The 15,370-nt window shown below is 39.3% G+C and overlaps 1 protein-coding gene across 1 annotated transcript; it reads right to left on the minus strand.

Annotated features, from left to right (window-relative positions):
* Positions 1-11,939: 11,939 nt before the first annotated feature.
* On the minus strand, positions 11,940-14,587 carry LOC137296703 (perlucin-like). Its single transcript, XM_067828528.1, has 3 exons — positions 14,290-14,587; positions 13,375-13,554; positions 11,940-12,327 (listed from the first exon to the last, which is right to left on the minus strand). Exons 1-3 carry the CDS (start codon positions 14,585-14,587, stop codon positions 12,089-12,091), a joined length of 717 nt encoding a protein of 238 aa, XP_067684629.1. The 3' UTR covers positions 11,940-12,088.
* Positions 14,588-15,370: the final 783 nt, after the last annotated feature.

Here is a 15,370-nt window from a genome sequence, read left to right on the forward strand (position 1 = left end):
TGTTTCTGTCACGACCGCTTGTTATATTTGAATACAGCCTCTAAATTCTGATAGCTGACCGCAAATTCGCATTGATGCATGGTTGCTTTGTGTTTGTTGCCATGGGTTCCTTTTCATGAAACGAGCATAACATCAGGGAAGAAATCAGCTTATGTCAATATGCTCGTAGGAGTTCTAAATATATACGTGAGGTTAGGTAAAACGGGATCGCACGTCGCACTTGAGAATATTTCGCTCATATGAAGACGTGTATGTGTGTGTCTGCTTGTACTAGTCCAGAGGTAATCAGTTTTAATAGTGCTGTGATGCCCAACTCAGACACACTATACTCCGAGCCATCCAGTTTTGTTGTACCCAATAATACCGAGAGACATGCAGGAACCAACAAGATCCGAATTTTAACGTCTTTTGGCATGACACGTCTGGGGATCGAACCCACTACCGACTGCTCCTTGAACAGATGATCTAACCACTACACCAAGGAGTCTGTCAAATATATACCTACACAAAGCAGATGTTGCTCAACGCAAAGGTTCACGGTTGTGATACCTTATGCGGGTTTAATAGGATAGGATAGGATAGGATAGGATAGTATAGGACATGTATATGTCACACGTATCTGCGCAAATAGTACATGCTCCAGCGCCGATGACTGTCAGTTTCAGCGGCACATCGTATTACTTACCAATCTGAACTCTCTGGGGATCGCAACCTCCAGACGCACCATGTTATTGCGGCTTTCCCATCCTCACGAAGTACCCGTTCATAGCGGGGTGGACTTTGCCACATAGTCACAGTACTTTGCCCAAGTTTACTGCACGTTGCTATACCCGCAACTAGGTGTATGCACCTATTCATGTGGCCACCATCTTAACGTTTACCAATGCATTTGTGGGTTTTTAAAGCGCATATTTGTGTGTTGTACAGTTTGGGTTGTGACAAAACACTGAAACAGTTTGCACACAAAGTTGACTCAAGGTATTTACACCGATTCACAGGTGGGCTCCATCCCGGCACGCTAAACCCGCTGGATCATTAGCCTGGTGCCTTACCCATATGGTGGGACCTTTTATCTCCTGGGCACATATCACTTTTGCAGAGCAACCATTGTTTCTATGATTCATCGTCTGTGACGTCATCAAGCAACTGAGCGCGACATCAGTGAAATGGGCTGTCACACTTGCTTACCTTGTTTATACGGAAATGTACGTGAATAGACTTGATAATAAATAAATCATTACCCTCGGACAAGTGTGTCATATAACCTATGCGAAACGAGGGTGAACTTTTGCATGAATTTCGTATGAGCATTCTGTTGAACGGCAAATACAGTTGTGTTTCAACAAAATAAATACTCGGTGTCTTGAAAAAGTCTTTAAATTTGTCTGTGTCATAAACTAATTGTATTCACTTCTGTAGAAAATATAAGTCGCTTGAGGACCCAGAACTATTATTAAGTGGCACTAAGTCTTCAAGGTGGGCAAGTTCTTGGGTCTAATTGTTTCGACTACCATTTAACTTGTCTCCGCATACAGAATGCCAAATATATGTTGGAGCCATCAAAAGTAAACTTAAAATTCCTGATTCTGTTCACCACCAATATCTAAGAGTTAGTCATGCATCCTTTATTCAAATGAAATGAAACCGTACGTGATAAAAAATTATATTTCGGGATTTCATTACGCTGCTTTCCTGCCGAATGGGTTCGACAGCAGCTGGGAGAGAACAAATAATTCTTATGCTGTCTTATTCTTATGTCTCTGTGCCATGTTTTAAACAGCATGTGCACTAAATCCAACACCATATGCAAATGACTGTATGATGGGCCTATGGTCTTTTACTGAATAAACTTGTCTGTCTGTCAGGAACGAGATCACTACGACCTATTGTAAGTGTTTGATGAAGACTTATTGCATTCTAACATCATCACATAGGTTACACACACTCAGTTTGCTTATTTTGGGCAAGATGACATAACAATGATCGACAACCGCAAAAATTACCGTTACTGTCTTAAATCATTATTTAATGTATCGGCGGTATCCATATCTACGACCTGCTCCCTATAAACGATGTTTATAGTTACTTCCTATCCATGTTTTCCCAGAACTTTAAGATCTATAACTGAATTGATGTGTTATCCTTCAGATATACGAATTCGTCGTGATCGAACAATGCATGAAACATGAACAACGTAAACAATATCTTTACTTATCGATTGGGAACCCGAATGGTAGTGATCTCTCAGCGCACTGACGGACAGAACCCCTCTCGAAGATTCCAACTGTCCAAGCACCAGCAGATTAACACGATTAAACATGTACTGTAGAAATAAAACCTTTTTGGTAATTAATATCGGTGAAAACCAGAGTCGCGGTTATAAAGTATGAGCACCAACCATAAACATAAAACCAAACTTTTAACAAGGATAAATTCTTTGAGAGGCATGTTGGATCAATAAGAAAGAGGACAATATATGGATAAACAGTGACTGCAACGTTGCAGAGACTCTCTTCTTTTTAATTACAATTTACAACGTAGCCCCTCGAGAATTTCTGAATTTTGCTCACGCAAAAAGTGTTTTCATCTGTATTGAATAACGGACTTATATTATGGGTTGACAAAGATGACGTCATTTCAGATGCCCAGTTTTGATTCAGACATGGTTACTCGACTGTGGATGCATTATTTGTACTCCAGGGACTTGTCAGCATCTATCTACAAGAAAATACACGATTGTATTGTTGTTTTGTTGACCTTACAAAGACGTTTGATGGTGTCTACAAAGATGGCTTGTTGCTTAAAATACATAACTTGGGAATGCATGGTCACGTCTGGACTATTATAAAGGCTATGAATGCTGAGGTTAAAGCATGCGTTAGGTATAAAGGTAATCTCACTGACTACTTCCATGTTACTGTTGGTATAAAACAGGGTGAGATATTGTCTCCCATACTATTTTCCTTGTACATGGAAGATCTGGTTTTCCACAAAAGACGAAAATTAAAACAGGATGAACATTGCCATTTTAATACCATGCCGCTTGAGGTTGTAGGTGAATTTAACTACTTAGGTAATATGATTACATACACAGGCAATTTTGGATTTACTCAAAAAATGTCAGCGGGTAAGGGTTTAAAAGCTATGAATGTTCTGCTCCATAACATCAGAACTGGTCACTTTACAGCTGAAACATGTTGTGGTCTGTTTGATTTCTTTGTTACATCTGCTATGCACTATGGTTGTGAAGTCTGGGGTTTGCAAAACGCAATCTAAATTGAACGTGTACATGAAAATGCAATTGAAGATGAATACCATTTCGTTTTAATTTGCCCAAAACATACAGTATATCGAAAACAGCTGATTAAACCATATTTTTACAAGAAGCCAAGTATATTGAATTTTTTGGAATTATTAACAGGACTATCTAAAGATAGTATTGCAAGATTGTGTAAATACATAAAATTATGCATGTAAGTACTCAAATGATTTGTCCAGCCTCCATTTACACATGTAAATCATTATGCATATTCCAACAGATAACCATATTCTGTCATGTATAGTATGTAAAATGATGACGAGGGACATACGGCCCAAGTCTTTACTGAATGAAGAATCGAACTAATAATAACTAATATCTTTGCCTGTCGGCATTCATGGAACTACCCTTGATGGCTTGTAAAATACTTTTAGGAACAATTGTGTGTAATCCCGGAGTTTTTTTGTCACAATGGTAGCTACGCCCCTGGGAGTGAAAAACAACAACATTAATATGCATGCAAAGTGTGTGAATGACGGCTACACTTACCCTTCCAAGGGTGTACTCCCAGTTTGTCAGAAGCCAGGAACATTAGCATTACTCGTCTCAGGTTGTATTGTAGTGACTTGAACGCTCATTGTTGTGATAGACACATTTCAAATACTCCATATTGTGCATGTGGGTGTTCATGGGGAGATTCTTTCCATTGCTTCTTCTCTTGCCCTTGTCATGACTTAATAAAATCAGGTAAAATCTCTACACTAATGGTTTCGACTTGAATACGGTTCTTCAGGGTAATCAAACTTCAAGAAGCAGTATCAGTCAGCTTATTCTCGATTTTCTTCATAAATACATACTGCTTTCAAATAGATTCATTTTTTTCTAAACTGTTTTAATTTGTGGAGACATTTTCTTAATTATTATGGATCTCATGCGTTTGTCGAAATAACTTTATTCTTAAATAATTCATTGATTTTATACTGTATTACATGTAATTATTGACTGTATTATATTATATTTTAATGGAGCGGCACTTATATAAGCCTTTGACTTATTGTGCCAATCTATATTCAAATAAAAAATGATGTTCATGTAAGTGGGTGTTGGAAGAGTTGATTGTTGCAGGACATCCAACCTTACAACACTTCCAGTGCACAGTCTTTCATCTTCTGGTTTTCACTCCATCATATAGTAAACTCAGGCCAAGTCGAGAATTTGGGATGAATGTGTGCTGAACTAGTGCGTTTGCTATACTGCAATGATTTAGTTTAATCACTAACTCGTATTAGTGTCAGTTCAGGTGAACTGTTTTCAACCAGCTCAGCGGAAAGGTGAACCGTGTTCACCAGTTTAGGGGTACCTAAAAAGTGCATTACCCGTTGTTTTAAGAGCACGGTTCAGTGATCGGGAGCCATTGAACAAACTGGTGACTCTCCGCGTTGATTGGTCCATCGCATATTTCTGCATTTTCATTGGATGTCGGAACAACTTCAGCACTACTACTCTGGAAATCAGTTTTTAATGAAATATGTAAACACATTCTTCTCTTCCCTACGTTTGCACAAATGTAAATAATTTTGGCCGACGCCTCATATCCATCACATCCATTTTGTTAAGAGACGCACTCAAACGTCGCAGCAAATCAAAGGTTTCGGATGACCTGGGTTGTATTCTGTGAGTCGGGCAATTTAAAAATCGATTAAGTGATTATTCATGCTTTGTATAAACATTACACGTTATTGTAGTTCGACACTGGAGAACCTGTTTATTCCGATCGATGATGTGTTTCAACTTAAATAACCTACTAAAAGGATTATCTCATCATCACTCATCAATAGTAATATCCAGTGAATTTCGATCCTGACCGTAAACATCAAGACCAAGAATTCTTAAAGGTCACATGCAACCAAAAAATCAAACATTAATAAAAAAAACAGTTGTCACTTATTCATGATATGTAAAAAACATTGCTGATTAAAAAGACCCCAAATTAAGATAATTATAAGCGTATAATCGCACATCAAAAGTGCAATATTTTGTACTTACCCCCCGTGAGACGAACCCAGTCAGAGCCGGTTGGTGTGCGCTCAAGTGTAACGAAGCCTTTTCAATGGTCATTGGTTCATTTGCCGATACCCTTACCCGGCTCTTTGTTTATGGCTTATAAGCCCGATAGGTGGTAATTTCAAATTGCATGTGGTCAGTGACTGAAGTGCATTGCATATTGTTATTAGCAGACAGGCAGACATATAGGTGTCAGTAAACCAGACATTGAGTTTTCTCTATGAGAGAGTCTGCTTATCACAATCAATATCTGTTTAAAAAACTTTTTCCTCCTGCGCTGGGTGAAATTTAGTGAATCGTTTGAACTCCGATTTTCCGGGGTTCTTATCAACTTTATTGGTTGAATTGTTTTTGTTTGATTATTTGTTTCGGTAAGTGCATACTGCGGGGTATCAGAATCAGCAAAGATGCATTTTACATTGTATGTGACCTTTACCATTTAACGATACACTTGTACTCAAGCAGGCTGTTGCCTCGATAAGCTGCATTTCGCGTCAGGGTCAGTGTTCATTGATTGAAATTTGAGTGCAGACATTGGTTTCATCACTAAGCTACCAATATGATGAATGTTTCTTCAACCAGGCTATAATTTTGCATGTCTTAAAAGGGTATTGCAACTTACAAGTGATTAATTTACAAAATAACTCCATAAATATCACTCAGTGATTGGTTTGATACAACCTTGAAGTAGCCCAGGGCATATCTTCTTAAGCCATACAAGAGACATCTGTTGGGTTGCTATGTTTGTTAGTAGCTATACCCTCTAAGGGGGTTTTGTTGAATATTCCATCACAAGGGATAACTATTTTACATCACGAAGTATGAAGGATCTTTTTAGTAATGTTAGTTGTCATTTAATCATTGCGTTTTTAAAAGAATTAGATCTGTTTCAGGACTTGTAAATAGATAAACATTATATGATTGGAAGTTGAATTAGCAGATAACATTGTTAGTGGCTGTATCCTCGAAGGGGGTTGAAGTACCGTAAAATTATTGTCCTCCTGAGAGGGTACGTAAGTCCCAAAACATTTGGAATCAGATTTAATCTTCCACATTTTTTAGCTGTAGTATATGTGTCATTGTAATTTGTGGCTAATCTTGCATACAGTCGCCAGCAGCTGAGGGATGGTGTATATCCAGCTAGGGACCATGCAGGTAGCAGAGGTACTGTAAGTCCCCATGGCCTCTAGTATGGTGATCTACCCTTTGTTGTTGGCGATCTATGGCCTGTTTTTATATTGTACTGTCCACATACTGATACTGATTATTTTTTAAGTTTCCACACTAGTTTTAATAATAGCTGTGATAGTCTAATGGTTTTACTGTCCTTCGTCGACAGGTTCTTCATAATATGCATATATATTCTTTTTGTCACGTATGTTCTCCTCACGATATGGCTGCAATATTGCCGATGTGACGTTAAATATTAACTCACTCACTCACTCTAAGGGGGTTTAAGTTTTATAACATAATTATCTTACGGATAGGGTAGTGCGTAACACCACATTAGTCAGCATCTGCTCTCCCTTGCAATTTTTGTTATTTTTATGTAAGGTTAATTTGCCCAAAATCGCAAACCGGCTACAGGTATTGTGGCGTAGAGATATTTACCCTATTATATACACATTCCTAAATTAGATATTCAACTCTTTATTCAGTCCCCCCCCCCCCCCCCCCCCCCCGATTACCTAAGTTGTGGGAATAACAGTTACAGGCCCCGGAATAAAATGGCGTCAAAAGCACATCGCCTGGACCTTGCTGATTCAAGGGGTCGTCATCTTTCATTGGGTAGTTGACAGCCACGAATCAGAATGATGTAAATTCAGCTGGAGCCCATACAAGTAGCAAAACGTACCATAAGTCGCAGTGGTCACTAGTGTTGCCATCTACGTCCATATAACCGTGATCTGAAGCCTGATTTTGTATTGTATTGTTCTCCTTAATGATATCTGTGTATGCTTATTTCAACGTTATATCTGTGATATTCTAGTGATTTTACTGTCCATGGGCGACTGATGTTTATGTTCTAAATGTATTGATATTCAATTCATAAATTGTTCTCGTCACGATATGACTTAAACATAGCCGTGGTAAAGTTAAATATTAAATCACTCACACTGTGAAATTGCGCAATAGCCATGTGAGACATTGACATATTTGGAACACACCTAGACAACTGGGGTGTCGTAAACTGTCAACGATAACTGAGGTGAGACCTTAGTAAGCGTGATGAACGTTTTTGTTTTAACGGAAGGATCAATCGGTTAAGTGTGTACATTACAAACACCCATCCCACAGCAAAGTGCATATATATAAAAGAGACAAAATTAAAGTAATTGTGTATATCCAACGCAGACTCCTTGATGGCTCATTTAATACACAATTATGTCCACAAAGAAATGGAATCAATTATGTGCCTCAAAAACGGAATCAATTATCTGCCCCAAAATGGAAGCTATTATGTGCCCAAAACATGGAATAAATTATGTGGAAAAAATCATGGGATAGTTGAAGTGCAAAATAAACGGACGGGCCGAACCCACCGCCCCCCGTGTCTTTGCTTACACAAATGAAATGTTCTTACAGAGATGTAATGGGTACTTCGGTGTTGGCTCAGTCAGGCCAGTGGGTTCATCACAGTCGACATAGTCAGAAAATAGATGTTTTTCCAGCATGGTTGGTCCCCATACCTCACGTCTGTCCGTCCACCCGTAAATTATTCCATTTCCGGAGTTTAACTACATTTCAGTGTTTTTCCAAGAAGTATTGGCATATATATCAAACAGAAAATTGAATGGTGCCTTTTGTCATGAACAGATGTTTTTGTTACTGTACTTTTCTGAATGTCCATGGGAACAATTTGGACTTCTGGGTGTTTGTGGAGTGTAACTAAAATCGCTCTCTCAATACTTATCAATACGACTTGGCGGATATATGAGTTAGATCCCAGTGAGGTGCCTTTTTGGTAATTACATAGTGCTGACACATTCAGTTTCCATGCAAACAATCTGGACTTCGAAAACGAATGGTGAGCTTGGTTTCCGGTGCACAACTCCAAACCATTTCTAATCTTTGAAAAAAAACTAACCTGGCACATATAAGAGACAGATCCCAGTGAGGTGCCTTTTTGGTAATTACATAGTGCTGACATATTCAGTTTCCATGGAAACAATCTGGACTTCGAAAACGAATGGTGAGCTTGGTTTCCGGTGCACAACTCCAAACCATTTCTAATCTTTGAAAAAAAACTAACCTGGCACATATAAGAGACAGATCCCAGTGAGGTGCCTTTTTGGTAATTACATAGTGCTGACATATTCAGTTTCCATGGAAACGATCTGGACTTCGAAAACGAAGGTGAGCTTGGTTTCCGGGGCACAACTCCAAACCATTTCTAATCTTTGAAAAATAACTAACCTGGCACATATAAGAGACAGATCCCAGTGAGGTGCCTTTTTGGTAATTACATAGTGCTGACATATTCAGTTTCCATGGAAACAATCTGGACTTCGAAAACGAATGGTGAGCTTGGTTTCCGGTGCACAACTCCAAACCATTTCTAATCTTTGAAAAATAACTAACCTGGCACATATAAGAGACAGATCCCAGTGAGATGCCTTTTTGGTAATTACATAGTGCTGACAAATTCAGTTTCCATGGAAACAATCTGGACTTCGAAAACGAATAGTGAGCTTGGTTTCCGGTGCACAACTCCAAACCATTTCTAGTCTTTGAAAAATAACTAACCTGGCACATATAAGAGACAGATCCCAGTGAGGTGCCTTTTTGGTAATTACATAGTGCTGACATATTCAGTTTCCATGGAAACAATCTGGACTTCGAAAACGAATGGTGAGCTTGGTTTCCGGTGCACAACTCCAAACCATTTCTAATCTTTGAAAAATAACTAACCTGGCACATATAAGAGACAGATCCCACACATTATGGCCTTCTTGTTTTTCTCCAGTTCCATGGAAACAATTTGAACTTTGTCTCAAATTTCATCTCCAATTTTCCGTTTCAAAACTTGGTAGACACATCAAACACATCCTGAAATGATACCTTGTGCTTTTTGCAGGTTGGTATTTTTATTTTTCTTGGATACCATGGAAACGATTTGGACTTAATGAAATTGAGGCAAATTTACGTACAGGCTTAACGTCAATGGATGGAAATGCACTGCTCGACATTTCGAGAGCAGATTTAGCAACATAGTCTGTCTTAGCATTTCTCCTAATACAAATGGGACTTGACAGCCAGAAAATGAGGACGCCCATCTTAGCCAATGACAAATTGAAATGGCAGTTCAAATTTTCAAAAGAAAAATCATCAGTTTTACGATTGGTTATTGTCTGTAAGCTCTACAAATTGTCTAGGATACTTTGAATCTGCTTTCCTTGAAACGATCAGTGGGTTATGGAGTTATCTGGAGAGCCTCAGCCTCTGAGATAAGATCACTGTACCTAAAGTGATGCTGGTACCTTGCGTTACAAGCATCCCAACATGGCGACAGGAAGATAGCATGCCGAATATTTCCCACTAATTTGCAGTCTTCTGTGTGTTTACAACAACTATTATTTAGCACACTGATAAATCTTGATGGTGCAAACACACTGCTTATTAATGTCTATGTCTATTTTATATCGCGCCAGGATGTCGGCAGCTCAAATTCTGGATGTCGGTTGAGTTACGCAACCGATCTACCTGCCGCCATTTACGGATGCTGATAATGCACGTTACAGTGAAGACGTTAACGTCCGATCACTTAATGAACTCAATCCCCTGAATATCTAGCCCCTTAACTTTGCATTTCTTAAATATACTATTTAAATTTATATTTTTTAAATACACTATTTAAAAAAACCCAACATCTACCAAAACAAAAGAAGAAAACAATATAATAAACGAAAAAACAAAACAAAACTAAAACGCATTAGCCACAAATCAGCTGTGATACAGGTATTATTCATATGCGTCCAGTTGTTTAACACAGGTTAACACACATACATCAAAACATGAAATTTCACTCCGACAATGCACAAAACGTCAGTGCATAAAATCACAGCTTCGTTTTCGACCAGTATCCACAGAAAGGTCTGTTATGCGTACTTGGTTGCCTGACTCTGAGGGTGCGGGTTGGAATTCGGGATGGGACTCAACCCCAAAAGTACTAGAATTTGTACTTTATAAGTATAATCCCAAATATGACATATGTTACATTTGGCCTCTTTCTAAATGACATTGTGTAATCATAGCTTTCGGCCGTGGGAGCCGTGCCAATTTACGCTTAACAGAGGGGTACACAAAGTACGCAGTCCAGACTACCAGTTGTCCGACTTTCATTGTTTGTGGAAGTCGCGGTGGCTGAGTGGGTTAGACGGCTGACTTTGATTGCTGGCGACTAGGTGCCTGATTCTGAGTGTGTGGGTTCGAATCACGGATGGGACTCAACCAAAAACAGTACTAGAATTTGTACATTACTAAGAAGTGTAATCCCAAACATGATATATGATGCACAGTAAGGTATCCTGCCTCTCCGACCGACACCTCTCAACCAATTCCGAATGGTTCTTCCGGATGTTCTTCGAAGACCTGGGTCCCTGTTCACGTAAAAAAAAGATGGTATTGTGTCACAAGTCAAGATATTGTGCTCTGACTTACATTCAGTCTGTGGTCAGAAGTCAGTGACTCTACAGACGCCAATCAACCAATAGTGAAACATCGTGTCGCAGCTTTGTGATTTCGCCAAATCACTCAACATCACAAAATTAATTGTCGCAAATGATCTGGGAATTTCTAGGTCTACACAGCATTACTGCATGTTTCGCATAATTTGAACATGCAAATGATTTTGGTTACGTTGAGGCGTTTTTTTTTCACAAAGAATGTAATCAGTTTGAACACAACATTTTCAAGGTGGTCAGGTTTTTATGCATGGAACTGTGTGAAATGTTGCCATTAAGAGATTTATGACACACTGGGACGTCACTGTAGAAACAGGTGTTGAATAAAACTCAGAAAACTCCAAAACATCTATGCGTATCTTTTTATGAATAGTATACACGAATCATTACGTTATGCAGATACCTAAAGAGTGCAAACATACTCATTATGGTCATATATATATATTCATATGTATAATTATATATTCCGTCATCCAAAAGAATTCTCCGCTAAAAGCAGATACGATATTTCAGTTGTGACTAGCATCACCAGTATATAGTTTTATTACAAGTATTACAGCTGCCGTATGTAAACACGTCGATTCTGAACCAGGCAAACCAATGATTGTCACCGTGAGATATGACGAGAGTTTGTCACTCACTATAAAATAGTGATAACGCAGGTGTTCGTTTAAAGGTGAGTGTATCCTGCACCACTAGTTATACACATACGAAAACTGTAGTCAACCGCTCACCTGAAATAATTTGTGAAGGTATGGTCAAAATAGGGAAGTTTATTGACACTAAAGAGTGGCTTTAGTTTTACGCCGCACTCAGCAATATTCCAGCTATGTGACGTCGGTCTGTAAATAATCGTGTCTGGACAAGACGACCCAGTGATCAACAGCATGAACATCGATCTGCGAAACTGGGAACCGATGACATGCTTCAACCAAGTCAGCGAACCTGACCGCCCGATCCCTTTGGTTGCCTCTCACGAGAAGCATATACATGCATGGTCCGTTTAAGATAAATTTTATCCCGGGTCTCTGGTGATACGAATGTCTGGATCAGAGTCAATAATCACATGCGTTCATGGACTTCATAGGTCTTTTTGACAGATGTAGTACTTTGTGTCTTTGCTTGCCCTGTCTTGCCACACATAGATACTGGTCCTTTGAATTAGTTTGCTTTCAATGATGTAATCATGCGCAGTGGAGACATTGGCCGGGAAGCCTGGACGCCAGGCGAAGTAGGTCATAGGTCGACCGTCGTGAAGTATCCACTGGCCTTCGGTTGCCGCGTCCGAACCATCGATGAAGTAGTTGTGTTCCAAATTTTCTGAAAGTTTAAAAAATGAATATCAATATCAATATCCCCTGCAATGCAAAATCTTCTTCATGAATATGTCTATGAGCTATGATAATGTCAAATGTTTAGGTGTGCATATAGCAAAGTGGAACGAGAGCACTGAAAGGTTTTAAAGTTCTGTTGCAGAAAGGAGCACTACCACTAAATTGTTACTATGGAATCACTATAAAACCAAAACAACATTTTATTTAGAAATCCAAAACTACCAAAAGGCACAAGTAGACCACCAGATGTTCCAAGTTGGTGACGAAGAATTCAACGGTTTTAGAGTTCTGCTTCGGAAAAGCGTACTACCACCATTTTCAGTCCAAGTCAAACCTGTTGCCATGGAAACGACTAAAACATGTTATTCAGAAACTACCAAAAGGCGCCAGTACACCACCAGATCTATCAGTGTGCCAAGTGTTTGAACAGTTTTAGTGCCAAGTTTGGTGAATAAACTTTGAACGGTGTTAGAGCTCGCGTGTGATTGGACGGTCATAGGTCAATGAAAGGTTACCTGACGCGACCTCCTACTAGGTTTTGTGAGATTCAGTCGTGGACTGTAACGAAAAGTACTTGAGACTAAAGTTTACTTTGACTGGCGTCAGGAAGGCGTTGTAAGAGTTCATGGTAGGTTTGTTGTTTTTTTGTTTTTTCTGTTTAACGCCGCCCTCAGCAATATTCCAGCTGTAAGGCTGCAACCTTGTCCAGGCAATCCACTGATCAACAACATGAACACAGAGACACGTAACTGGGATACGATGACATCAGCCAACCAATCCAGTGAACCTGACCACCCGATCCATCTAGTCGCTTCTTACGACAAGCCTGTGCTGCTGAAGACCATTCGAACCTTCATGGGTTGGTAAACAGGAACTGGTCGGGTCGTATTGCCAGTGAATTAGTAAAAAGAAACTCAATCCACGCTGTTATGTTACTTAGCTCTACTAAAAAGATAATTGTATGTTTCTCTGCGGTCTTTTCACATTAAGCATGCTGTAAATGATGGGTAAATATGACGGCATCTGTACAAACCCGATGAGGAGGAAATCTGCTTTAGCAGGTGGACCTGCTTGTCCTCACTGTCAATAACAACCAGATGCTCTCCTCTTGTCGTACAGTCAGCAAGACCTTCGTTGCGGTTGATTTTGTTGAGATGAAGCTGGTAGCAGATGTTTAGGAGGCGGTTGTGGACGTAGTGAGATGGACAAGCGTCTGAGAACAAACAAAAACAGTTACACATCAAAACCCCTCTCTACTGATGACACTCATCACACACAAAGACACTGGCAAACCATTTTAAATCGTAGTCAGATCGGCAGGATTTCAACGATATCGTGTCTGTGAAAGCAACATGTGAATGAAAACAAGTTTAAACGACACGCTTGCCTGTAAAATTACAAAACTATCACGGAATTACATGTACACGTAGCAGGTAAGCATACAAAACAACAAAAAATAAATAGTTTTACTAAAAACAGGCTATACTCCACAATTAACTGAAGGGAGAGCACCACACAAGGGACATGGGGATGTTCAGTGCTTTTGCCATCTGAATTGATCCTAGCTAGATTTGCATCGCTCCTTCAATAGATGACGCAAACATGCGTCTTGTTAACATACGTCTTCGTATCAAAAGAGCGAGGGTATTCCACTTTGGAGTGACATATAATTTCTAGGAACCAAGTTGCATAATTTATAGAAAATTGTTAATCATAACGTCTGCGTACGTACAAATGAGGGTAACATTCTGTCCTCACAGAGTTAAAATGAGGAAAATATTTATGCAATTTCTTACAACAACTGTCGATACTAAATTGATGTTTTTGTCCTTGATACTCTCAGTGCGTGATCAACAGAAACAAATTCGAATATACAATTACTATAAGAAATCAAATTCAAACAAGAAATAGAAATACTCTAGTGGAGTTTTGATGGTATCAGACTTACTTGTCGTTACGCTATAATATCTGGTTCCTGTCTCTTGCTCTCCGTCTTTAGGCGACATGAACAACACGTCATGGAACTGGCACCGTCGGTATTGCCGTCTGTAAAACACAGATATGCAGGCATGGTCCTGGAGACACCGAGCGACACACCAAATACGACCGCGAAGATTTGAAACTTCATACAAGACGCTTGTTGACATGATGACATTGTCAAATTGTGTCCATTTAAATCCAAGTTCTGTCTTTATCACAGCAGTAGCATAGGTCACTAAACTAAGCAGAATAAGCTTCAGAATCATTGCTTCCGTTACAGCCAGTAGCTTCACCACCTGTGGTGACAAAACATACGCTTATACGTTGACAGCTTGTTTGTTCCATCACATGTTGACCTGTTGCCATGGGTTCGCCATCAATGAACTGACATTGCAATAAAGGTATCTAAACATACAAGTAATTGCAGAGAACACTAACAACAATAGATTTAGAAACATGGCTTTTTAAGTGGTGATTTCAGCGACGCTTACATATGCTAATTTTGTTCATTTTCTGTATAGTACACACCAAACAAACACCAAAAACTAATACAGACTCGATTATTTAGACTCTCAACACTGTACTACCATTTCAGTGCATCGATGTCACAGCATTGTGACGCCACACGTTCATGACACAAGCGATATCTCCTGTAGAACACGTGGATGATAACACAATCATGGTTATTTATTTATTCGGCCTAATCTAATTCGACCATATCTATTTTGTCACATCGTAAAACTATGTCACTTAAGCCTAGTCCTTAACAAAAATGAGCGAGAACGTGTCTTAAACAGATCCTTTTGGGATGAAATATTTATCCCCTTGAGAGATGCTTGTCCGTGATCCTTTCATCACAATGGGCGGAAGGGTAGGCTAATGGATAGGATTTCGTTCGTCACGCTGGGCACCATATGTAGAGCTCATTTATTGTGTGCCGCGCCTTGAAATCACTGGAATATTGTTAAGAGCGGTGTATCACAATGGATCCAAACTGGGGTATTCACATGCTTTAATAAATATTCAAGAGTGTATCGACGTCTTTTTAA

The sequence above is a fragment of the Haliotis asinina genome, chromosome 9, assembly GCF_037392515.1.
Source record: "Haliotis asinina isolate JCU_RB_2024 chromosome 9, JCU_Hal_asi_v2, whole genome shotgun sequence".
Taxonomy (NCBI): domain Eukaryota; kingdom Metazoa; phylum Mollusca; class Gastropoda; order Lepetellida; family Haliotidae; genus Haliotis; species Haliotis asinina.

Bases quoted from the DNA above. Each gene is read 5' to 3' on its own strand.
- LOC137296703 (XM_067828528.1), bottom strand. From the start codon at position 14,587: ATGATTCTGAAGCTTATTCTGCTTAGTTTAGTGACCTATGCTACTGCT. The intron at 13,555-14,289 runs GTAAGTCTGATA...GTTTGTTCTCAG, and splicing joins ATATTATAGCGTAACGACAA to ACGCTTGTCCATCTCACTAC. The intron at 12,328-13,374 runs GTTTGTACAGAT...TTAAACTTTCAG, and splicing joins GCAGATTTCCTCCTCATCGG to AAAATTTGGAACACAACTAC.